This window comes from Lygodium microphyllum, chromosome 9 (assembly GCF_053477565.2).
Source record: "Lygodium microphyllum isolate KBCC chromosome 9, Lygodium_microphyllum_v1.1.10, whole genome shotgun sequence".
Taxonomy (NCBI): domain Eukaryota; kingdom Viridiplantae; phylum Streptophyta; class Polypodiopsida; order Schizaeales; family Lygodiaceae; genus Lygodium; species Lygodium microphyllum.
In genome coordinates, this window is record NC_141143.1 from 6,541,811 (window position 1) to 6,569,755 (window position 27,945).

At 39.3% G+C, this 27,945-nt stretch overlaps 1 protein-coding gene across 14 annotated transcripts in view; it reads left to right on the forward strand.

Moving 5' to 3' along the window:
* The first annotated feature begins 15,497 nt into the window (after positions 1-15,497).
* Positions 15,498-27,945, forward strand: part of LOC148030783 (uncharacterized) — a 385,751-nt gene continuing 373,303 nt past the window's right edge. For all 14 annotated transcript variants that reach the window (XM_087684297.1, XM_087684298.1, XM_087684294.1 and 11 more), the window contains exons 1-2: positions 15,498-15,631; positions 15,867-16,059. In XM_087684297.1, the coding sequence (XP_087540423.1) occupies positions 15,612-15,631; positions 15,867-16,059 (213 nt within the window). In that variant the 5' untranslated portion in view covers positions 15,498-15,611. The remainder of the gene's footprint in view (positions 15,632-15,866; positions 16,060-27,945) is intronic.

The window sequence follows — 27,945 nt, forward strand, 5'->3', positions numbered from 1 at the left end:
ATTTACAAGGATACTTATGGAGCTTTGAATTATACACCATAAGCAGATCTCCTTCCTTAAAGATCTTATTCTTGATATGATGGTCAATCCATGCTTATCTTCTTGTATGTACTACTTTGGACAAGTAATGTGCAATGATCCAATAATCTTCTAGTTGCATTAATTACTGTAGCATATTACGAACCAATTCCTCAAGAGAGAATTTATGAGTAACTTAAATCCTCAAGCTAGGCTCAATGAACTCCATGTGCATCTCTTACACTTCATAAACCAACTTGAAACAAAATCAATCCTATGGTTACTTGAAAAGCTTTCCTGAAGAGCAGAATCCAATTTGGTATCCCAATCTTTGTGGTTCTCACTAACAATCTTCCTAAGTATATTATTCTAACTTTTTGCTTATCCATTGGCTTGCGAACAGTATAGTGTAGATTTCTAGTGTAAGATCATATGCTTCTTAGTGAGCTTTTTAATGACATCATTAAGGAAATGTTTACCCCTCTCATTAATAAACTCAATTGGCCAACTAAACCTTGTCATAATATTAGAGTACAAAAATTGTGCAACGTTTCCATGATATTGTCATAATATTAGAGTACAAAAATTGTGCAACATTTTCCATAATATTATCCTTTAGAGCCTTTGCCTCCACCCACTTATGGAGTAGTTTGTACAAACCAAAATGTACTTGTTTTTTGTTTATTGTGTTGTTTGTTTGATGGGGACAATGAAGTCAAAATCCCACTTTTGGAATGGCTCTAGGGGTAACACTAGATGGTCTTGCATTCTATCCATTGGGCAGTTGCCCCTGTTCTATACAAACAGTGCACTCTTCAACATACCAATAAGCATGTACTAACATGTAGGCCACCACAATCTTGCTTGAAGTACCTTTCTTTCTAAATTTCACAAAAGAAAAGTCCTCTAGCCAAACTTGCATTAGGTTCTTGTAGGACTGTTATTCATGCTCTACAATACATCTCCTAAAGACTTAATCAATGCTTTTTCTATATAGAACTCCCAATAATCACTTGAAAATCACAACTCCACAAAGATAATCTTCTTCTTTGATCTTTGGATAAATCTGTTGGCATAAGAACATTAACCAAGAAATTGATCATTTCATCATAGTAGGAATCAGACTAATGTATCTTTACTCTAAATAAATCTCCATCTAAGAGGAGCTAATCACTCACTACACAAGATCTAAAAACTCAATTCTACTCAAGAATTCTACCTAATAAGCCCGCAACTACATGTTCCTTTCCAAGGGTATGCACAATCTTATTGTCAAATTCTTGAAATAAAAGCATCTACCCAACTAGTCTTCTCATGAGTTGTGGCTTATTAATCAAATATAAAAAATCTAAATGATCCACATGAAAAAACTTCATTCCCCCACAAGTAATACCAAAACTTTTGCAAAGGAAAAACCAAACCTGAAGCTTCTCTCTCTATAACCATATAGTTCTTTCCAACTATAGTTAACCTCCATTTAGCATTATGGATAGGTATAAACCATGCTATAGTCTTCTTATGCATCAAGAGTACTCCTATAGCAATGTTAAAGGCATCAATAAACACATAAAATGGTAAATTCCATTGTGGGGGTTGCAAAATTAAAGCCATTATCAACATTTTCTTCAATACATTGAATGCTTTGTCTTGGTCATCTCTCCAAACAAATTGGACACCCTTCCTTGTATGCATAGTTAGTAGAGTACATATATGGGCTATGTATCTAAGGTATCTATTCTGCCACTTGATTTGACCAAAAAAACTCATAACTTCCTATATCATTGTAGGAATTGCAACTTTTTGAATTGATTGAAACTTTCGAGGGTCAATGGCTATCCCTTGTTTAGAGACAATATGCCCAAGAGATACTCTTCTCTTGTTAGCAAACACAAATTTGAATGGGTTCAATGATATCCACCTATTTGCATCTTTCAAAGCATAACATGAGATGATGCAAATGATTCATCTTTTTACAAGAAACATAGAAGTTATCTATGAAAACACACATAAATGTTGTGAGATGTGAATCAAAGTTTTTGTAAATTGCTCCTTGAAATGATGATGCAAATGATTCATCTTTTTACAAGAAACATAGAAGTCATCTATGAAAACACACATAAATGTTGTGAGATGTGAACCAAAGTTTTTGTAAATTGCTCCTTGAAATTTAGGTGGACCATTAAGCCCAAAATTAATGATTATACTTACAAATGCTCCCCATTTTGTAATGAATGTCATCTTATCCATGTCAATAGGGTGCATTCTAATTTGGTGTATACTGAGAAAGCATCAAGAAAAATGTATATCTCGCATCCAATGACATAATTTAATAGAGAATCATTAAATTGGAGAGGAAAAGGATCTATTATAGTAGCTGCATTTAGCTTCTTGTAGTCCACATAGATGGAAATCTTTCCATTCTTCTTTGGGACAACAACAATGGGTGATAAGCATGAAACTTCATTGACAAATTTAATGAATCAACTCTTTGAATGACATTGTATTTGAATTGCCTTTTAGCATCAAACAAAGAGTATATGCAAAACTATGATAAGAATTAGAAAGATCATTAAGATAATCTGCATAAGTGAATTGTTTGGAAAAATCTCATTAGCACAATCAGTTACTCCTTAAGATATTTGATCTTTGTTAAAAAAATTGTCCACAAAGTCACCATCATTGATATATTCACTCTCTAATTGCTTATGTAGGTGAGCAACATTGGCCTCATTTCTTCCTTGATACAAACTTGCGAGTATCCCAAGCATCTTTAGTTGTCTCATATAAGCAAATATGTGGAATCATGGTATATTTAACAAACAATGTAATCGAAGCATAAGCCCCTATATGTTTGTTAAAAGTATGGTGCTAGAGGTAGTGATAAAGGCACAACAATGTAAGGTTCAAAAGTGACAAGTGCTATAGGCACAGAGGGTTGTATCCCATACACAAATAGAGGGAAGAGTAGCATAGTTAAAAAGCTATAAAACAATGTAGGTCCTTCACTATCAAAACAATCAAGTCTATTTGGTGGCATCATGTTTCTCCACTTGTTCTCCTTCTTTCCTCCATTTTCATCTTATCTTCTTACTCAACCATGGTTTGTAACATGGTATTAGAGCCTCCTTCCTAAAGGCTATGTGGTTGTGCGAGTTTCCATAGTTGTGCAATTCAAGGTTTGGGAGTCCAAGTAGACTTGATGGCATCATGCTTCTCCACTTGTTCTTCTTCTTTCCCCCATGGCCCATCTTATCTTCTTGCTCAAACATGTTTTGTAACATGGTATCAAAGCCTCCTTCTTAGAGGCCATGTGGTTCTGGGAGTTTCCATAGCTATGATTCAAGGTTTGAGAGTCCAAGTAGTGGTGCTATTGCTATCCAAGAGGCTGAAAGCTTAGAGATTGAAGGCTCTCAAGAATATCAAGTGTATTGGTGTGGAAGAGGTTCTATTCAAGGAATGCCTCGAGATGTGTCTTCTTCATTTGTCCATTATCATTATACAATTATTCTATATGACTTCTATTATCAAGAAGGAGAAGCATGTAGTCATTGGGGAGGCTGGTTCAAGCCCAAATTAGTTAGGCATTTTGGCTAGGGGATAGCTTGTCCCACAAGCTTAGGGTTTGCTATCCTTGGGTTATTGTTGAAGAATATTTCATCATTGCATATTTTCTAATATGATAATTGTAATTTCAATCCATTGTTCTTGAATTTATGCTAACACTATTAGGAATTGATGGGTTTTATATTGCAATTTGCCACTCGCTTATGTGCAAATTTTCCCTAATCCCTATATAAGGACTATCTTGAATAGTCATGCCTACTCCACCTCCAACATTGGTAAATACCTCCCTAATTATTTGTTGTTTTTGTACCTAAACACTAGGTGGAATACAAGGAAGTGACGAGTTCAATCTTTAGTAGGTTGTTATTTTGACCAATTGTACAAGAATGCCCTAATCCCTTATAATATTTTTTCACATATATGCTCCCATGCTTGGATACTTTGTGATTAATTTAATGTTGCCATGGTAGTATTTGTAGCTATCGACTTTTTGCCTAAATTCAACTCCCTATAATATAATTTTATCATTTAATTTTATTGGTGCATTTCTTTCAAAATAGTTTGATTAATAGTTTAATCTTATCAGTGCATTTCCTTCAAAATATTTGGATTAGTGATTCACCTTCTCAAGATAGATTCATGGATATTAATAAGGCAATCTCAAGGCAAAGGGTTGATTGGGATATCAACCAAATCCTATGATTCATGCCAACGCTGTAAGCATGGTTTTGTAGTCCTTACTATTAAAATGATTACTTGGTTTTTTAGGTATATGGTGGTGTCTCTCCCTCCCATATTTTTATTTTCTTGTGGTATTCAAACTATCTTGGTTTGAACATGAAGTAGTGCCTATTGGGCTTAATTGAAATGTAGTCTATCCTATTGGGACTTTGTTGTAATGTTAAAATCTTGGTTGTTTTAATTAAATTGTATCATTTTACAACTTTGTTTTAACACCTATACATATGCTTTTTTAGTGGAGGGTGAGGCGGATCCTAATACTATTGTGTTTAGCTTTTGGAACTTGATATAAAATTATGAACACTTGTACTTCTTGGCATAGCCACAATAGGCAATTAAAAGTTTTCCTTATCCATAGCATATATAATTTCAATGCAAAGGAGCTCATCAAATTCCTCTTTAACCAACTTAGCATAGCTTGAACATATATCTCGATGGTATTTCTAGATGGGAATAACATCTTCCTTAAAGTTAATTTATGTTGAAACTTGGGATCTACCCCCTTCATATTAGTGTAAGACCAAGCAAAAAAATCTTAGAACTTTTTAAATAACTTTGTCAAGATTGAACTTCATATTGATCACTTTCATCAAGTTTGGGTGGTCTACAAGAGCTAAGTTGACTTCTCTCAACTCATCCTCCTTATTATTTTTTCTACATCATCCAAGCTCAATTCAAAGGTTGTTTTTGCATCAACTAGTACTTTAGAGAAAGAGACTTGACTACATCAACAATCTCTCAAACAAACACTAAAAAGTTATAGAACTATGTTATGAAGAAATGAAAAAATCAATGTATCAATAATCAATAATCAAACATCAACAATCTATCAAATAAACATTGAAAAGTTATTTAACTATGCTATGAAGAAAGATGAAATCAATGCTTTTTGGCCATCATCAAAGCAAAGTGGAGAGGTTCCGTAAGTTAAAGATCTTTGCAAATTTTCTCTGATCTTGAGATGCAATCCATCAATAATTAGAACATCCTTAAGCCAATTCCATTCAACTTCATTGTTAGGCAAGGAACTATTGCATCAACAATGGAAACTGCTAGAATTAGTTTGATAGATTGAATGACAATTAGAGGGACCTAAATTAAAATTTGCACTTCCAACATTTCTAGTTGTTGACTTTGCTAAAGTTGAAGGAATTTACTTTGTTAAGAAAGCTAACAATTTTGCTCAGATCAAATTGATGACAAGTATTGCTTCATAGGAAATTGCATAGACTTAGTTGGAATATTATAACTAATCAAAACCTTGTGCTCTTCTAAACATTATTGATGACCTTCCTCGACCTTACCACTATCATTACATTCAATAATGACAATTAAAGGAACAAAGGGAGAGAAGCTATTCATTAACATAACAAAATGGGAATGTTTTTTTGGGTGAAAGGCATTCGTCTATTATAGATAGGTGTGAAAGTAAGGGGCCTTTCTTCAAACACAAACCCATGGTAGCACTCATAAAAGCAATATGGTTGTTCAAAACATTATTAGAAAAGGGTGAATGGCGCATGAATTAATTGAATATGGATATATTTTCAACTAATTTGGAGCCGGACAAATGTGCCACTAGAGAAGAAAGTTTTGGGATATATATATATATATATATATATATATATATATATATATATATATATATATATATGAGAGAGAGAGAGAGAGAGATATCGACATCTTCAAAAAGTTAATGTGAACAATGAGACCCAAAATGATATATACATTTTCAAGTATGGTACTCAGAATGAAAATGAAACTATCTTAGGACACAAAAAAGTATTTGAGTCAAAGTGGTGTGATGGATGGTTCCCATTGTGTTGCATAATAATAGACTAGATCCTACCATGGTATCTTGATCATGGCTCCTACTGCACTGGGCAACAATGTCATAGATCGTACCTTATATCTCCATCATAGTCAAGGGCCTCATGAGTGGAGGTGCCTATTGGCTACTACATTCCGCATCTAGAGCTTGATTTATGAGGACTAGAGGTATAAAGAAGTGCAATAACTTATTGGGATGGTATGCTCTATAGGTCATGGTATGAATTGTTCAAATATAGATCATTGTGTCTACAAAGCTCTAAAAGAAATATCTCAAGTTATCTTTGATTAGAAACTCCATGGTTTGTGAGACTAGGGCAGTGACATTTTGGAAGAAGATGTGAAGTATCACCTAGATCTTAGGACAACTTAGAGCATTCCTTTGTCTTAGCATCCTTATGGTATAGTAGTTATGTGTAGTCAACTAGGGTTGCTACTCGTATTGGATATCTACCTCTCCACATGTAATTGGTAATGAGTGAAGATCTAGAGAATTGCAAATCTCAATCTATGGGAAGTGTGGGTATGTATTGTGCATGAGGTGGAAAATATGGTCTATAGAAGGCCACGTTTGTCCCTAGTGGCTAGACTAGTGTGCTTTATGCCTCCTAACTATGTAGCTCAATGATGACTACTTGACTCACCTATTCATCTTTATGTGGTTGAGTTACAGAAAGGGGCATCCATACTACACTAAAAAGAAAAAATGCATCCATGTATGCATAACATATACCAGCTAGATGTGCACCTTTACATCCAACAATGCATGTGCTTGTCTAATTCCAACTATCATGATGACCCTACCACAAGGGCATCTCTAATGTGGAAATCTTTGTTCTATGTAGAGAGATCACTATCTAGAACAAGGCCGTAATCAGTATCAAAGATACTCCCAACTCCACTCCTATAATGCTCATGTGGAAGTGATGGCTTATTTTGCAGATCGATTAGAAGATGATCATCACTAGTGGTTGCTCCATCACCTTCTAGCCATCGTAATTATCCTTTCCAATTAACTCCCTTGATGTCCCTCTCCTCCCTAATGTATGATATCTAAATTCCCTTTCTATATAGAGGCATTGTATGACTGACCAATATTTCAAATAACTAGCACTTTATCCATGCTTCCAAAAATTCATTGTGACTCTTAGGATTGCATGTGGGTGCAATGTCTCTCCAGTACTCTAGGGTCATATACCCTCTTGTGAAGAGTGCTTAAGTTGCCCTCTACATGGACAATTAGGGACTAACATCAGCTCATGCCATAAGGCCTCTCTAGTATTTTAGGGACCCTCTTGTGAAGAGTGCTTAAGTTGCCCTCTACAAGGACAATTGGGGACTATCGTTAGCTTGTGCAATAAGGTGTTGGGTAGACTCTTGCAACAAGTGCAACCCTCATGTTTAGTTGCCAAACCTACAAAATTAATCACTAGATAAACATATGTTTGGCATGCTCCACTAGCTTTTCTCTATGTTTGAATTGTATATGGTGTTTCCCTATCTAACGTAAGAAGGAGATGAAGGCCATTACCTTGGTTTTCCAAATGTCATCATGAGATCCTTATAGCCCATTTGATGTGTTCAATATAAGAATAATGCCATCTACATAGAGCAAGATATGCATCAACACTCTTCCTACTAGTAATATACTTAGATTTACAAGCCTATATGTGTAATATAGCAACTTGCTAATGTATATGCCAAGCTCAATATTATTTCTAGGAGAGCTCCAAGTGCCTTGACCCTACCTATGAGATGTCTCACTCATCCAAGGCAAGGACTCCCCATATCATTTTTATGGGGCTAATTACAATGCCTTCTTGTACTATCCCACCTAATAATTCCATATCTTGCATTATCTTCATTAATCTAGTCCTAGAAGGCTTTGTAAAGTCCACAAAACAACAAAAAAATTTGCAACAATATGCTATTCTCTCCTTGATAATGGCCAAAATGTAAGGACATAGTCAAGCATGGAGTATACTTTCCAAAACTTTCCAATCCTTGAGACCTAAGTCCATGACTATTTGCCCAACAACTTAGCTCATCTTCAAGATGGAGCTATTTATCTTGGCCTAGGAGTGGTCAATCATGATGGTCTTCTAGCTACTTTGCTCTAATGGAGGGAGAGAGGGAGGGAGGAAGGGGCATGTGCATGCACACATGCATGTGCGCACTCACACACACACACACACACACACACACACACACACACACACACACACACACACACACACACACACACACACACACACACACACACACACACACACACACACACACACACACACAAAGAGTGCATGTGCACACACACATGTGCACGCACACATGTATGCACATCCCCAAAGCTAGCAAATAATTACGTGTGCATGCACACACGCACACCCCTAATGCTAGCATATCATTGTGTAAAGGGAGGCTTGAAACGTAAAGTATACTAGGATCTAGAAATAAGCACATAGTTTAGTTATCATTACAACTTCATAAGCATGATACATGTTTTTTGAAAAGAACAATGATTGTTGTTGACACAAATATGTGATTGGCCAAACTTTTACTTGATTTTGATAAGAAGTTTGAGGGGTTTTGTGAGTTTCGTACATCCTTTTATGCTAGATATTTTTGGATTGTTCAAAACTATTATATTCTAATAGATCAATATAGAATCTTATTTGCTTTAACACAATTATTGTTCTAGACTATGTAAGTTTGTCATTCACCTAATGCAAGTGTTAATGCTTTTTCCAATTCATAACAACCATACTCATTACTTAACATCATTTTTCACTAGATATCCTTCAATATTCAAGACTTGTTAGCCATGTTTCTTGGACTTGATACAATCATTAACTCTCCCAACCCTAGTGATAAGATAGCCATGTTTCTTGGATTTGATACCATTGTTGGCTCTCCCAACCCTAGTGATAATACAAAATTAACTTGTTTTCATTCCCAATGCATATGCAAATGAATACCATTTTTATATCACAATCAAAAGCCTAGATTTATGGTTTTGGAAGTTGATCAACTTGAGCTACAATATCTAGAAAATTTCTTTCATTATATTTCATCATATACCACTTAACATTGGAAAACCCCAAAAGTAAGGTGATACAATCACAATGGACTATTAAGATAAGAGGTGAGTCTAGGTTCATAGCCCTATTGAAGGTGAACAAATTATTTGACCATGAAAAGTAATGTACTAAAGCTCCAAAATGGCTAGGGTAAAACTTTGATCCCATCATGTTTCTATTATAGATGCCAAAGTCACAAATAAACACCTTGGCCCATTTTGAGCACAATGGGAAATTCAAGCAATAATTAGTATGTTAAAATCCAAGATACAATTTCCAATATATATCTAACCAATATTGTGTTTTTATTGTAGAACTTCAAGGTAATGCACACATTAAGGCCCTTTAGAGATTTGTCCACTAAGCTATTTAGGATTTAGTTCTGAAAAACTTATGGATGTTTACTCCACAAGTTAGCCATGCACATATGTATGTCAATGGTGGGTATAAGCTTTTTCGTGCACATAAATGCATGTACTAGACAATAAAATTTTATTTTGTGTATGCATTTATTAATGCATGCGTGCTATGTAATGTTTGTGCTTATGTGTGTGTGATTGCAACTATATAGTTTGAAGAATGTTATTTGTAAAGATATATCTAGTTACCACATAATTTTGTTTTTAGATAGAATTCTCTATGCAATCATGTGCAATGTGTGATACAAAATAGTTAATAAGGTGTAAAAAATACTACAAAAGTTTGTTTAGGTAAATGTTGTACATTTAAATAGGAAGAGATATTATATACAAATAGACATTGTAAAAATTAAAAGGTTTGGATTTCAATGTCTATTTATGAGGGCGCATGTGTGCGTGCACACACACACACACACACACACACACACACACACACACACATAGAGATCAGGCTGGTTTTGAAGACTGAAGTGAAGAAACTAAGTTTCATAAGGCACACTTAAGTTACCTAAGTCATTAACAAAGGCATATACCATGTCCCATGCTCAAACCAAGTGGACTTGTCAAACTGAGTGACATCCAAGCAAAATGAACTTAAAGAGTCACTACTTTATGTCTTGTAACTTGTCCTAAAGCTCTTGTAGACCAAGTATGCATACCTACATGATGCTTATAAGATACAACTCCCTGAGAATTTGAAAATTCACAATGTATTTCATGTTAGCTTATCGAAAGCATACATAGCTAGCCCTAACCATATCCTTGATGATCAACAAGTCGTAATACCTATCCAAGGAGTCCTTGAGCTACAACCTGACAGAGTAATTGATGTAAGAGAGAGAAAATTGAGAAGTAGAACCCTTAGAGAATACCTATTCTAGTGGAAAGACTACCCTGAAGAAGATGCTACATGGATAGATAAGAATGTATTTTATCAACAATACCCATAGTTTCTCTTGAGATGAGGAGGCACGCATTCATAATTACCAAGAACAATATCATGCAAGTCATCATCTTCAAGAATTAGCATCATCTTTACTTTCCACCCAAGGATTCCTTGTCCTTGAAAGTGAGGAACGCAATGTTGTCAAGAAGGAAAACCTTTGACAATTATGGAATTCGACATAGCTAACTGAGAGAATACGTACAATATGACATCACAGAATCTGCACACCATATACAAAATGGCGAGACAAAAGTGCAGTACAACAAATCCTATGTGGAAGGTATGTTGTAAGGAAATATGTTTAGTTCAAAAAGCATAATCCAAAAGAAAGAGACCCAAGATAGACGAAACGTGGGCAAGAATAAAGCGGTCCAAAATAGACAAAACGTGTGAGAGAAGAAATCGGTCGAACATAGATGAGAAATATGAACAATGCTCAAAACGTTATCGTTTTACTTTTCTTTTTTTGGTCAAGAATAGATGATGATCTAGCTAATTTTAGCAGAAACACATTAACAAAAGAGTGAGTAATCGTGATGAAACCTGTGTCATAGAAGTCTATATGAAAAGTTGTTGGCCTTGCTAGTGTTTATCCATTTAAGGTGTTGAACATTAAGCCATTTTGATCTCATGGCTTCTTGTTGAAGAAATGGTCACTAGCTACCATGTCTTTTTAACATGTAGTATATCATTTCCTTTGCCAAAGCAAGATCCAAATGTCTATTACCAACAACCTCCTCAAAATATATCAATTCAACATTTGATTAACTTTATCTATATATGCATAATGCCTTACTATATATAATCGAAATCAAATTTCTCTAAATGTAATATTTAACTCTAGTGGACTTATGCACATTGTGAACCATTGTGAGTGTCTTTGTAGTTTGCATTTCCTTACAATATAAGTGCATCATCCATCTCGTAAGAAGGAAGTAGAGCAACTATCCATCACCATCTCTATGCACAAGCATATGAAAGATCTTCAATATCAATATCTATCCATTTTGATGCATGTGTAAAAGCACCAAAGAAAAGAATGGCTCCCAATGAAAAGGAAAGTAACTTGAAGACCAATAGGCATGCCTAAATATCTACATATTGGTATTGAAGAAGACACAAAAGTGCTCCAACAAATAAATAAATGAGCAATCATGGTAATGTGTTTTATGTCTCTACACTTGGGGATGGATTCTTGGTTGCCACTCATGATGGCATGTGTCAGGATTAGATTTTTGATTCTCGAACATCATTTCATGTTACTCCCCATAGGGAATGGTTTGCCACATATAAAGGTAGAAAAAAGAAATACATCTGATTGGAGAACAACTTTGCTTGCAACATAGTTGGAGTAGGAGACGTACATGTCATTGGCTAATGGTTCCTCCTTTGTATTTCGAAATGCATGTCATGTATCAAACTTGAAGAAGGGTTACTGTCTTTGGTGATCATGCATGCAATACATGCAAAGGGTCCCTTGTAGTTATGAAAGGGCCAAAATTTGGCACATTATGCTCTTTGCATGTGTGTTGTTTAATAGACAACATTGTAGCTTTCACATAACAACCATCTAGTTTACCTACACATTGCTCTTTAGGCTAGGTGTCTTGTCACTCGAATGAAATTTCTTTCACATTTGCAGTATCTCCCATCTTTTAACTTTTTGATCTTGAATGTGTGATCATTACATGTACAACAAACATAGTAAGGTGTCATGTAAAAAAAGTATTGACACTAAATTATCTGAATATTTGGAACTACTACACAATGATGTATGTGGTCCTATGCTTACACTTTCTTTGGGTGGAGCATCTTACCTTGTTACTTTCATTGATGATATCACTAGGAAAGTATGGGCATTTTCTATTTATATAAGAAGAGTAATGTCCTTGATGCATTCCAAAAGTTCTTAGCGTATGAAAAAAATTAGTCAAGAAAGAAGCTAAAATGTTGGAGGATTGATAATGATGGAGAGTATACCTCTCATCCATTTTAGGAAATTTGTGGCATGATGGTACCAAAGGAGAGTTAATAGCTTTAGAAAGCTAGTGCAAAATGGGGTGGGGTGGCTAAGAAAATGAATAGGAATATTGAAGAGATGGTTCGGAGTATGCTATCTAATGTAGATCTCACGTATGGTCTTTGGGTTGAATATGCTAAGATGGCTATTTACCTAATTAACAGGTCACCTAGGAAGACATTGAGCAGAAAGATTCTCTATCTATCTCACAAGGAGTATGTTGGGAAGGTACTTGAGCATTTCAATATGAAGAGGGGAAAGGTTGTGCGTATTTCATTGCCTCCATATTTGAAACTTAGCCAAGAGGACATCCCTACTAAGATGAATGAGCTAAAGGCTAAAATGGACCCAAGGAACCTTATGCCTTGACTATTCGTAGCTTGATGTATGCTATCGTTGCTACATGTTCAAACATTGCTTATGCAATGGGAGTGGTTACCAAGTCTATGGCAACAAGTCTATGGCAAACCTTGGCAAAAAGTAATAAAGAATATCATGAGATACTTGAATGGAACTAAAGCTATGTGCATATGCTTTGGATGGAAGGATGCATTTCTCCTTGGGTATGCAAATACTAATGTTGCAAGGAATGTGAACTCTAGTAACTCTACAACAAGTTTTTCTTCACATTCATAGGAGGTGGAGTTTCGTGGGTCTCTTGACCACAACCATGTATAACTTTACCTGCCATTAAGCCCGAATATGTTGCAACCATTGATACATGTAAGCAAGCTGTATGGCTCACTCATCCAGTAGGAGACTTGGGTATTGCATGGGAGAGATGCCCATTTTGCATTGTGATAGTCAAAGTGCCATCCAATTAGCATGGAATCTTGTCTTTCATGCAAAGATAAGGTATCACTTCATTAGGGAGGTGCTTGAGGATAAGTGGATTGAGCTTGTCAAGGTTCAGATGGATGACAACCCTACAAATATTCTCACAAAGAGCTTATCTTGTGAGTACTTTGTACATTGTAGATTGTTGATGGGCATTGTATAATATCTTCACTATTTTATTCACCCTTAAATGTGTGTTGGTCTTTAAGTGGGAGATTGTTGGGGTAAGGGTAAAGGTCAGTGGGCACACCTTGTATATGTACATGTTGTACAATTATATATAAGTGAAGCTAATGAAGAACAAGGGCCACTCAATACCCACCAAAAACATTGGGTGTGGTTCTTGTCTCTATCTCACTCTCCTGCATTCTTGTTGCATTGACTTTGCATCCCATTATCACTTCTCTCATCAATAAGCTAAAGTAGACACCACATATAGATAAGTGTCCTCTAAGATGGATACTTAAAATAGATAGGTGTCGATGTGTTAACAAAGTTAATACAAAACATGTGCATGTGGTTTTGACTTATTAGTTCTCTACAATGTGCATTGGTAATTTGTTCTCTATGTATAAGTGTCCTTATGGAGACTCTCAAATGTCGAGGGTGACACATTTTAATGCAACCTATTTAGAAAACCATTTTTCGCATCATGATTTTTGCCTTTCCTAATTTTTAGATAGAGAGTCAATCATCATGCTTAAGATGTTGAATAACTAATAGAGCAATTTCATGTGAGTTGAGGGGCTCAATTAAGCCCACATCATCATCATCTTCTTCTTCATAGAAAACAATCATAACTTCTTTAAATGGATGAGTTAACTTCTTAATCAACTTGCCAACCAATTGAAAGAGTTGTATTTTTTTTTCCCAAAACACCGAAAAGTAGCTCAAACTTCCATGGTCACACTAGATAACACAATACCGAAATTTCCTAATCAATTACTTCTACAACTAAAGATGGCATTATTCCTACACAACCCAGATTCACATAGCATGTCCCAAACTCCAAAAGTCTCATAATTGAGATAACCTCCATCTCCCCAAATGTCTTGCTTCCACGTAATGCACTAATGCAATATAGTTATTTCTTCATTTTCCTCAACTTATTCCAATACCCTTTGGCCTCTCTATAGTCTAGACGAGATACTTGACTGATTCTTCACGTCTCTTGCCAAAGATGCAGATTGTGGAGACCTTCAATAACTTCATTCAGTCCCTTGGTAGTGGGTTTCTCAGTAGCCATCCTTCACAAAACCAAATTCAACTTAGATAGAGCGTGACAAATTGATCCCTTTTAAGTCATCTCTTCCAGATCTTCAAATTAACGTCCTCCCTCTTCTTCAACACAATAACATATTGTACTACGTTTGGTAAATAACAAATGTCATTGTTCTTGGGCTCATCCAATGGTGGTTATAGGGTAAGGGCGTGCTTCAATCCATGCCGCCCAGGAGAAAGAGAGAAGGTCATTCTTGCACACATGCCCACTTTAGATTGGCTCCACAAATACCATTGTAAAACTTGGGTTTTTAAAAGGAGTTTCAAGGGTTGCTATTTCGCCGCCGCCCGCCGCCGCCGCCGCCGTCGCCGCCGCCGCCGCCGCCGCCGCCGCCGCCTGCGCGCGCGCGCGCGCGCGCGCGCCGCCGCCCGCCGCCGCCGCCGCCCGCCGCCGTTCCTGCTGCCGTTCGCGCCGCCGCCGCCGCCGCCGCCGCCGCCGCCGCCGCCGCCGCCGCCGCCGCCGCCGCCGCCGCCGCCGCCGCCGCCGCCGCCGCCGCCGCCGCCGCCGCCGCCGCCGCCGTCGTCGTCGTCGTCGTCGTCGTCGTCGCCGCCGCCGCCGTCGTCCTGATCCACCTGATCCACCTAAGGATTTGAAATGGGTGAATGATGCTTCAATGAGCCCTAACGAGATGAGCCACTTTGCCAAGAAGATGGCTGCTGCTGGCGATAGACGCCCACTAGCTTCCTCCTCTTGTGAATGTGCCACGAAATAACTAGTACTTTAAAACTTTAGTAATCCCCCTCCCCTGCCCCCCCCACCACCCGCCCAACAAAAAAGAAGAAGAGGGCCAGTGTGAAAACAACACAGGCTTGGCAGTTGGTTTTCCTGTCGAGCAGACACAGCCATGCGATATTGAGAGCAATGCCAGTGCAGGGCCATGGAGTCCTTTAGAACAGAGTAAGCTTTTTTTATCCTGTTTGGCAATAATTTGCCCCAAATTGAAAGCGGGCCTGAAGCTTTGATTGATCTCCGTCATTATTTTAAATCTGCTAGTGCCTACGCCTCTGAAAGTGTAAAAAAACGATGCATTTCACGTTCCTGATTGTGAGCTAAAACTCCATTTACCCGTTCTGATTTCCCTTCTGTAAAGAAATGGATGTTGGTCGTCTGTCTGGTGTGTGCATTTTTGTAGATACGCCATTGGGTACCATGGCACGCCCTTGCATTTCCAGGAGGACAATTCAGCTCTTGCAATCTGTGGCAACTCCATTTGCTGCTACTCCCTTAAAGGAGGCCAAAACAAACCCCTTCTATGGGGTTCCCGATGGGGTCTTTCTGTATCAGCCTATGATGCTTCCAATAAGTGGATTGCTTATGCAGATAAGGTAATTCAACTTGCTCACAACTTCATGGAGACTTCCGATTGTTTACTTTGAACTTTTTGCACATGTTAATGTATTGTTCATCACTACCTATTTACATGCCCTTCAAGATGCAACAACAATATGAAGTTCAAGCTTTGAACTTCTATAGCAACGATGATGGCTTTGTACTTCTTAGCTTGATGGAAGCAGTGAGAAGAGATATGAACTTCAGGTTGTAGACATAAGTATCACAGCTTGGGGATTAGGTTCAATTTTGATAATGGAAGGATTAAGAGAAGAGACATTAACTTCAACATACTTGTTAAGGATGTAGGAACAAATGGAATTATGGTGTTCTTGTCACTAATCGACCTAGGGATTCACAAATGTATTGTTTTGTTTTCAAAATTTTGAATAATAATGTGGGTGGAGTTTTGCAATTGAAGGTCTATTTGTTTGGTTTTTGGTTGGGAAACAATGCGGTTTTCTAGTTCTACGTATGTTGCTTGTACAATTTCCACAAAAAGCTTGCATTTCACTTCTAGTGGATCACGCACTCACTATCTTGCATCTTCTTCTGTCTGGAGCTTATGACATGGAGCAATTCTATAGCATTAGGTATTATTGTGTTGTCACCTAGTAGAGGAGATCTCTCCAAAAGAGAGAGTGGGTTTGGAGAGAACTTACAATCTTTACATCCATGCTTTTCTCATTTGTAGGGTTAGAGCACCTGCTTTGCCAACTTGGCTGGAGGGTGTGTTAAGTCCTCTGGAAGGTGTCTATATTGGACTCATTCTCCAGCCTTAGCTGTTCTTGTTTTGGTGGATGTTGGCATGTTTCTTCTAATAACTCTTCAATTGTGCTTTCAGCAGCTTAGTCTCTCTCGGATTTAACTTGTCTAACGATGCTTCTGTGCCATCAACCTCTTCACTGTCGTTGTACTAGCTTGTTCTAGTTGGGCTTTCATGTCATTCATCTTTTCTTTTAGAGTCCAACTCTATTTAAACAGCCTCATGTTAGCTAGTGCTATATTTTCAGCAGGAGCCCTCAACATATTTCAATGTTTGGTTTCATGACAAGATTAGGAAGGTGGATTCATATGACATGGATCAAGGCTTCTCTAGCTGTGGCACCCCATTGGTACAGCCAGGGCATCACTCTACTGTTTTAGGAGGAGATCAGAAGATAGCTATTGAACCTGAAGTATTTCCATGGCTGTTGGCTCATGGAAACTTGGTAGTGGGAATTTGGCTTTGCTTCCATACTGGAGACCCATTGCATCGGCACTCCCACACTTTAGATCTTTTAAGGTATTTATCATGTTGGGCCATCATTTATGGCTGGTTGGCTATATTTTCCACCTGTATGGTGTAGGGTAGCCAGATTTCTTGAGTATGGCTTATATATTGCCTCCAATCCCACCAATACATCATTCTGTCATTTCTTTCAGTCATTTTGCACACCTGGGTTTCATTGCCCTGGGTCGTCCCTGATCCCTACCTTCATTGGCATTCTTTCTTCTTTCCTGTTTGCCTCATCTTTATTGTTCCTTTGTTTCCATCACGGTATTAGAGCATTTTGTTCATTGTTGCCATTAGAGTTTCCAACAGAAGGTGCATGCACACTGTAGGTAGGAGAGTTGGATTCTAGACCTGTGTTTCTTGCATGAAGGTGCCATTCCTTATCATGTTTGCTGGTGCAGTAGTGTTCGGCCCTTCCTCATTTATTTCTGGCAGCAAGAGGTTGCATTTTAGCCATTTGCAGAACTGCCCTCTTTGTGGGAGCATGCCTATGCGATTGTCAACCACTCCAATGTGTTATTAGCTGTGTACGAGCATTCCAAAGCAGAGGATTTCTGTGTCTTGTATTGGCAGTGGCAGGTGATATCTTTTCTACCAAGTCAATGTTGGATGGCTGGCCTCTTGAAATTCTTTGAAATCCCCAAATTTCAGCTGCTGAATTTACTAGGCCCTAAATTTTGAGCACTCTTCCTAAGGTGGTTGTCAACCCCTAATTTTTACTGTAAATTAGGTTTTACCAACAAATTTTTATCACTTGCACCCTCTTGGGACTGAATTTGGCTTAGAGCTCTCGTTGAATGCTGCCTTGCTGTGAATGGTTGATTTACTGCAGCCCACCATCAAGAGGAGCCCTACATGTAGTTGCCTGCCATGCCTCCAATGGCGTTCCAATTAGTTGGGGGCAACACTTTGACAGCCTCCAATAGCTGGAATAGCCTCCACAATGGGCATCTATAGAGCAGCTTGGCCTCTCTTCTTCTCCATGCAACTCTCCCAATGTTGAAATGAGGTTCCACCAACCTTTAAGGTTTTGGCAAGTGGTAGCCTTCTAATTGCATTTTCCAGCGATTTTCAGCCAAATTAAATTAATTTTCAGAATATTAATTCTAAAAATGAATCTAATGATTAATTCTTAGAAAAATAAATTTTGCCTTTGACACCCACTGAAATCTCAGGTTCTGTGGTTCCCCATCATGAAATAACTAACTAGCACATCACATGTGCACCTTATATTTGTATATTTGATTAACAACTTAATCAAATGCTAAGCAAAGCATAAAAAATTCATGTCCTCATAACAACACCACCCATCCCACAGGTTCCATCCCATCTCCCATTATCTCCTCTGGTGGCTCTCTTGTACCTCCCATCCCTTTAAAAGGGGGACGGTATCGATGATGTGGCTATGGGTTCCTTGGCTCTTTGTATTTTAGAGGGGGTTTCCCTTGATCATGAGGAGCGTCTTTAGGGATTATAATCTACTTTGGGCCTTTCTCTCATGTGGTGACATCTTTCCCTCATCATTGAGAAACCATCCTTTGCTGCTTGGCCCTTGGTCTCTATTGTGTCTTTGTAGATTATGGCACCTTTGGAGTTCCTTGCTATCATCTCAGAATTGGGTCAATGGCTTGGTTCACCCATTCTCAATTGGAGTTTTCAAGAGTGATATTTTGGGGCCTCTCTGTTTCCATGGGCCTACGGTGACTTGCTGTTCGATTGGGTGTTCATTTGGAGAGGGGGTCTTGCTCCTTGGTTGGCATTCTTTATCGACGGACTTCATTGGCACTCTTCTTGCCACCCTTGAATCCACATCTTCTTTGGCCTTTTGCCACATCTAGGATTTGAGAGGGGTGTTCACAAATATGTCTTATATTGTCATGTTCTACTTCTAAGCCTTAATTTGAGTCAAATGAGGACATAAGGAGCTTTGACATTGTATTTGTTTGTCATTTTATGTTTTTTAGGCACTTTAGATGGAGGGTACATGGGTACATTAGTGCATTTTTTTTGGCATTGTAGGTTGTCTTGGGCACCCACATTATGGGCTTGATTGCTTGATTACCAATTGTGGCACCATTTTGTCTATTTATAGACGGTCTATCCTCTTATTCATTCATTGGATTCATTGTGATCAGCCAGTCTTTCTCATTCTCTCTCACCCCCTGCTACTATCTGGTGTCCACACTGACACTCATTATTGCATGTTGGGGTTGACCGTTGCAGCCTTGTGTCTTATAAATATTGTAGTCAGTATGTTCCTTCTTTTCTACATTGATTCAGTCTCCTCTCCATGTTTACTTTCCTTTCTATTGTGCACTCTCGTAACTTCCTTCCTCACAGCCTCAATCATAGCTCTAACTCCCTTAAGACTTGTAGTTTCTGTCTCCTAATCTCCTATGGTAACTCTTGAAGTGCAAACCAATCTCCCATTGATGTAGGGACTTGTAGAGAGGACCATCCCTAGGACAAGTCCTCTATCCAAGAGTGTGGTCTGACTTTAATCTCAAATAATGATTGAAGAGAAGACTGCTATATTCTTTTCTCTTTGGCCATAGTCAAGGATAGCCGATGATGCGAGAAGTGGGTGCAACGATGGAAGTGTGGGAATTTGCTGTAATAGATTGTACAACACAAGAGAAGAGAAAGGAGAAATACTATGAAGAAAGAAGAACATTGCAAAGAGAACTCAAAAGAAAGGAGATGCTTGGGAAATGGAATCCATATACCAAGATGAGATGGCACAAAAACAACAATGAGTTCCCGGTTGTGTGAGAAATGGCATCAGCTCCCTCTCTCTAACAGCATGTAGGAGTATCCAGAATGAATCACAAAGGAGGGATTGCTTGGTCTATGAATAGGCCACAATCATGATTAGGTCAATAATGTCTATGGGCCATAGAAATATAGGTCAACCAGCCATAAAATATCCAGGTGGCCATAAATATGCCCAAATAAACTGGTAGCCACAACCACATCATGACTAGTAATGCATAGACTCACATGTGAACTCAGAATTATCCACTAACACCCTTTCTTAGATCATGGGTGATATGATAAGTGATAATGACTCATCCTAGTACATGCAACAATGACACTCAGATAGGACCATGGATATCCAAGTGGTGGGTGCACAAGCCACCACCAAGATATCTCCAAGAGAACCTGATGTCGATGCCAAACAGGCCAACTTTTGAAAACAATAAGGAATCATAGCATTTCTCTATGTTTGTCAGCGATGTCTTTGAAGTAGCACACATGACTAACCAATCACCAATGCTGTAGCGCATTTATGATCATGCATATATTTGTTGGCAGATTAGTCAGTTTACGTGTGAATGTGTGCATGCTCTAGTTGGCTAGGCATTTCATGATGTGGTCTGCCTCTTGTGGGTGCCTGACATTTTATGCGTTTTTTGTGGCTGACTGCATTATTTGCTGGTTGACCTATATTTTTGGTGGCCCTAGATGTTGATAGACCTGATCATGATTTCGGGACTATTTATAGGCTTGGTGCTCCCTCCTCCAGCCACTTTCTTTGTAGATGTTCCCTCCTCTAAACACTTACTTTGCATACTCCTACATCAGGTTCCGTTGGGGAGAGGGAGCCGATGCCAGTGCCTACACAGCTAGTGACTCGCATTGCATTTATAGTCTCATGTCTTGGTATATGGATTCCATTTTCCGAGCATCTCTTTTCTTTTGAGTTCTTTGTGCAGTATTCTTCTTCTTTTGCAGTGTTTCTCTTTTCTCTTCTTTCTGTGTTTACACAGTCTATTACATCAGTTTTCTATGCTTTTATCCCCGTGTCCTCTTCTGACACGGTATCAGGGCTCATGGTCAGGGTTTGAGTTTGTTTCAACCATCTGTGATTGAGAACTTGGTACTGTTTCTGCAGTTGTAGGTTTGCATTTTACATTGTCCATTGCTGATTGGACCTATCCTGGACCTATCCTGAACTGCTGCAAGTGTTCTTCAGCTTGGGTGACCACCTTCTGCCAATTTTCAGTCTGTTTCTGCCATGTTCAGCCTGCGCTGCAGCGATCTGTGCTTTGTGTTTGCAGGATGAGGTGACTTGGTTTCTTGTAGGATGACTACATTTATTGCTGCCCTTGAAACCAGCCTTCCTCCTTGGGGAGGGTGGTAATAACCTGATTAATCAAGAATTACTTCAAGTAATTAATTCACATAAATTGAAATGCACACTTTACCACTTTAATCTTGGACAATGGACAGCCCGTTGGCTCCAAAATTGGCGCCCCTTATGGTATTTCTCTATTTTCAATTGCAAATGGATGTGTACAATTGAGATTTTCTAATCTTCTCCACTAATCCAAGTGCCTCTTGCTGTCACAAATGACCAGCAAGCCTTCAAACCAATTTGCCCCTTGGTTTTCTTAGGGATTGACCTTCACTTTGCTTCTTGCAAGACAAAATTTGCCCCAAATTTGATATTGGCTGGCTGGCCTTTTGAATGTCCCTGAAATTCTTCAATTTAAACTGGTGGAATTTAAGTCCTAGGGCATCAATTTTGAGCATGCATCTTGAGGCAGCTGTCAAACCCTAATTATGTAGTAAAGTAGGATTTACAACAAAGATTGATCAAATTCTCCACCTTTGATATGACTGAAATGGTTGGATTTTTTGGAGATAACTTGAGAGACGATTGGAGGATGAGAGAATGCTATGGAGAAAGAAATTTCAGAGTTTTGTTGAGAAAAGGCTGAAATTTTGCTGCTGCCCTATTCAAACAGCCATGGAAGTTGCCGCCTACAGCTTAGGACCACCATAAATGCTGTTGCTCCCTCTTGTATGCTATTACTTGTAGCAGAAGGGCCTTGGGCTGTTGTCACCTGTATGTGAAGGGCCCCAAACTGTTGTCACTTGTTGTACTTTAGGTCGTGTGGCTGCAATTCACCTCAGCAGCATATTCTCTCTCTCTAATAGCCACCTCCTCCCTCACAATGATTGTAATAGTCTTCCACCATTCTCCAATAGTCTTCTCCTCATTTGCATGGGCAAGTTTTGCGAAGTGGCAGTCTTCTATTCTCATTTTTTAGCATTATTCAACTTATTAAATTAATTATTGAAATAATTTAATAGTTATTTCAATGCCCAAAAAATAATTTCACCAACCAATAATTAAATTGGCTAGGCCAATTCGTCTCCCAATTATCCTTGAGCATTTATTAGCCCTTAGACCGGCATTAAATAATTAATTAATGCCTCACCTCACCACTGGTATTAATAGCCAATAAATTGGTCTAGGTCCAAATCTGACACCGGGTATCATTTACTATCTATTAGGCATAACTTATTACAACTTTTACATTTGGCACCAACTAATATCTCAGGGTCCTGGTGTTAGCAGTCATGTTTGTCATACCTTGTCATCTCCTGCTTGTGAGCCTCAGTTTGAGTCAGATGAGGACTTTAGGAGCTCTGACTTGTCTATCACTTGTTTTGACGGAGGAGATAGCTCATTCTAGAGCACTCTGTTTATTGCATTTCAGTGCATTTTCTCCTCCAGTCGGGATTTTATGTGCATTTCTTGGGGCAGTTTCTGCATTCTTCAGCCTGCCTCATGTACTGAACATTGTCCACCCTTTCCGGGATTTTTTGAGCATTTATGGCATTTTTACCAGTATTAAATGCTGGTTAGACATATTTTTGGCCCCAAATTTTAGGTTGGTCAATTTTTGGGATTTTTGGCTATTTATAGCCATTTCCCACTTGGTAGTCAATTAGATTATCATATTTCTCATTCCTTGGTAGGTGCACACTTTGACTCTATCATCTTCCTCCTCAGTGGTACTGCCGTCATCATCGGCCTGATCTGGTGCCCTCATTGACACTGTGGGCTGTGTGTAGGGACTGATCAGTCCTCTTGTATTTAGCATTTGTTTCTTGTTCATCAGTGCAGGTTTCTTCTTCTCTTGCAAATTGTCTCTCTTTTCCTCTGTGTTTGAGTTTCTTCTTTTGTTGCGCACTCTCACACTTGGGTTTCACATTATGAAATAATTAACTTGTATTTCACATGTGCAAGTCACTTTTGTTGATTTGATCCTTTAATCAAATCCTAAGCAAAGCATTAAAATTTCATATCCTCATTATGGTCCTTGCTTGCATATTAGTCATTACTATTTAAATGACCATGGATTTCCCAGATTGCCAAAGTGTCTCCTTATGTGAGCTCAAACTAAGAACAAAGCTTGTTCTCTATCAAATAGCTCATCGCGGACTTGGATATCAATCCTAAATCCAAGATTTTATACTGCTAGATTTTGATCGTTTGTGTTAGGGAAACCACTCTCTGGATCTTGTGCATCTACATAGAAGTACACAGGAGATCGGGTTATCCCACCTCACCACCCTTGTTGAGCTAAAAATGCATTAGCTTGAAGGCTGACTTAAACAACCCAAAACATGCTTAATTAATGAAGAAACCATCTTATTTTAAAAAGAAATGTGATCCTAGAGAGTTACTGTGTTCCATATGCAAATTTCTAATTTGGGTACCCTAAACTTTCTATAGATAGGTATGCAGCCCACTGCTCTTCCTTAATCTCGTTTTTGCGGGTTTCACGAGCCGTATCTTTGCTGCCCACATCTCATTCATGGAGGACATTGTGGTTAGAGCTTCCCCCAGCCTTCTGCTACCGTCTGGTTTTTGATTCCAGCCTTTGTCTTCATTCTGCTATTGTCACCACCTGCCCACAGCTGTCACCTGGTACCCTGGAGCTGTCACCTACAGGCAACTCCTGAACAACTGTTTGTATTAGATCCAGCCTTCCCTGGTTGCGTTTTCTTGTGCTCGACACATGGAGGTTGCCTTTGCTGCGATTTGGGAACGGTTTGGAGTACATCATAAACCTCTGCCTTGATCCCAAAGATACGAGAGTTCGCGGTTTAGTATTCATTGTATAGTGTGTTTACTGCATGAGCATTGTATATTCATTATTCATTTACTTGCTGTCTCTGAGTTACCCTAATCTTAACCCTAACTGTGTTTGTCTTACAATTGGTTTTGTATTTTTCGCATTTAGAGTATTTCTTTATATGGTATTAGAGCTAGGTACTCTTTGAGAAACCTTGGCCTTTGATTGGAAAGCTCATTAGTGAAAGTAGGAACAATAGAAGGGTCAGATAAGTTCAAATACATTCACAATGCCACTCTAGTCTCCACAACCAAACATGGATAAAAATGATCAGGAGTGGGCCTCCTGGCTTGCTTCTGCCCGATTTGACATGGGCAGAGAACTATTGGACTACCATGGAGTCCACAGACATATCAGATTTCTATTGCTAAGTATCATCTCATCCTTATGCATAGAACTCAGTAGGAGATTGAAGGTAAGCTTGAGTTTTCTCCTTTAGATTCGGTGCACAGAACTAATGATCTTGTAGGATCTTTGGAATCTCCACTACGGACTGGCCATTGACAAGTGGAACCTGGCTCGGATTACACATCACTTCCATAGTATATCTTTTCTTCAATGCCAAGTACGAAACCTATTATTTCAGATTCTATGCCAACTAATTTTATATTTTTTGTTGGATCGGGGGATGCTCGTCCTCAAGAAGGGACTCTTCAAAGCAACCTTTGGTTTTTGAGTATGAAGAAGACATGTATTTCTTTATGAACTCAAAACTAGGTAAGAAACTGAAAGAAAAACTTGTAAGTATTCCGTTCCTTTCTTTTCCTTCAAATGATTTTATTTCTTATAGTTAATTTGGAGTAGGCGTATCTTCATCTAATGCATTTAATGGATAAAAGGAACCTATCATGTTTCCCACAACAACATACATCACAAATCTATTTGGGCTCCCACCTATCCCTCTCTCATCTTCCGCTGCACCTTTCTTTCTGCTTCCATTAAGTGCACCACATTATCCACCACACACTACACCGGGGGGTTTTGGACATTTAGGCATAGTGTTTAGGACCTCTACATACCCATTTCCAAGTGGTGTACCTATGATGGAGGCTCGACCTCCCATACACACATTCGAGTTATCCCTCTGGGACTGTATCCCAGACATACTCAAGTATGGATTGTTTGGTATTGCAGTTTGCCTCTATGGCATTACCTAGCAGACCATCTGATCATTATGTTCTGCCTCAGCCAACAAGGCTATTGTGTCCCAATGCCTTCACCTACACCTACAATATCATATGGACCTATGTCCATTTCGATACCTCCGTAGCAATCGGCATTTGTTGGACATTAGGAGCCTATTTCTACCTATCCTCTTCCTCCTTATCCACCACCAGCACCACCAGCACCATCATCTAATTCTCCATCTTATTCTATCTATTTATCTTTCCAAATACCTCATGGTTCTAGCTCCTCATTCGCCAAGCATGCTTTTAATGGCAAAACTCATTTCAATGGGTCAAATTACACACTTGGTCAAATTTGATGAGGCGTGTCTTAGACTCTTAGAACCTATGGGATTTAGTGCAAGAGTTGGAACCCCAACCTAATCCTATATTTATTCCATACAAGGTTGTTTGCTCGTGGAAGGCGCATAACACCTCTGCTATTATCGAGCTTATGCAAGGTTTATTGCCTAGGTTTCACTCTTAGCTTCAGTATTTCGACCTAGCATATGAGCATTGGGCACACTCCACTAATGGCTATGTGGCTCGGGATAGGACATGTTGCATCAATTTGTTAGAGATGACCCCCTCAATCCCTTTGACAGTTTCGTGACACTCTTCATGACATAGGGATTGAGGGGGTCCTTGAGGAGTGGCAGTCGTAGGATGGCCCGCGGCATTCTTGGAGGAACCGGACACACCACACCGAGCTTGTGTACACTAATTACTGTTTGACTTGTACCATGTAGGATCGAGAGTCCACCTCCATGAAGGAGGCTTTACAGCATGATCATTGGTGGAGAGCGATGGAGTAGGAGTTGGAGTTGATTGAGAGGAATGGCTCTTGGTACCTTGTACCTAAGCCAAATCGCAGTCAAATGGGTCTTTAAGAGCAAGTACCGCAGTGATGGCACGTTGGACAAGCACAAAGCCCGCCTTGTTGCTAAAGATTTTACATAGTGCTCAAGCATTGATTTCCATGATACTTTTGCTCCTACAACTCGGATGGCTACTATTCGTGTAGTTCTTGCCTTGGCTAGCCATAGAAGATGGCTGGTCTATTAGCTGAATGTAAAGTCTGCCTTCTTGAATGGGGAGTTGAAGGAGGAGATCTATGTTGAGTAGCCTCCAGGTTTCTATTCTTTTGAAAGGTATACAGGTTGAAGAGGACTCTCTATGGCCTTCAACAAGCTCCCCGTGCTTGGAACAGGAACAGGAGGTCTGCACAGGAACAGCAGTTGCCTGGCTGGAATCAGCTCCAAACTGCGTGAAGAGGGCTGGAAATTAGGCGCTGACTGATGGAGACAGCAATGGATAGCTTCGGCTGAGATATCCTCCACGAACAGGGTGTGGGCAGCAAGTTGAAACACTTGAAAAATGCAAAAACGAGATTTTGATGCCGTGGAAGAAGAAGAGAAGTGGATGCCGAACCTGCCACCGGTCTTTGCCTTCACTGGAGTGGAGGATCTTTGCCGCTGTTTGAGCAGATCCAACTCTGATACCATATCAAAAGATGACGTATCAGCAAGATAGTAGGGTTTGTGGGGAGGAACATGGAGTGAACTCGGCAAACACGGAGAAGAGAAGAGAAGAGAGACGAAACTCTGATAAATGGAATGATGAAGTTCTGAAACATGGAGTGAATGTGATACAAGGGAACAAGGGTGCCGTAACACAAGGAAGATGATGAAGATAGCCACGAACCACGAACTGTAATGTCCTCCTGAAGGGGTGTGAGGGTAGTGGAGAGGCTGGAGAGAAGAGGTGACGGACTGAATGAATCAGCCGTAGTGAATGAATGAGAGAGTGGCCTATAAATAGGCATAGTCAGTCTAGGATGGTGCCCCTTTTTGGGGCTGCAAACCCTAAACGTATAACGCAGAAATGCAAAAACGCAAACTACGGGTGAAGGGTTTCTCAACAGGATCCAAATCTTTGCATGGGATGGCTAGGCATGGGCATTGTTGCTGCATGAGTACCCCAGGGTGGAGGGATAGGCATACGTGGAGAAGAGAATGGAAAGCCCTGCTTAGGAATGACCCATGGAAAGTGTGATGACTCACCATAAGCAAAGGATGGAAACCCTACATCTAAAAGGTGATGGTGTGTGTGCAGCTGGGGGTAGTGAGGGGGATGCTTGTCATAGCCGTCCCAGTGGGAAAAGTAGTGCCTACGTGAGGAAAGGTAGAGGGAGTTGTGTTAGAGGGTGGCATTCCTTGTAATGAAGTCTGAAAGTGCGGAGTGGCTTGTGGGAAAGGGTAGGTGACCGTGTTAAGAGGTGCGATGCCCCCTAATGAGGCATTGCGATGTGAAGGTGTAGGGTAGTGTGAATATGGAATAGAGAATGAGAATGTGCTGGGAGCGGAGATAGAATGTCCAACTCCCAGTGAGGTAAAGGCGGATGTGGAATATAAGCCGAGGTTGTGAAATGAGTGTGATATGGCTTCATGAGAAGAGGATGGGATCGGAGGGAGAGAACAAGAGTAATGGACTTGCTCAAATGAA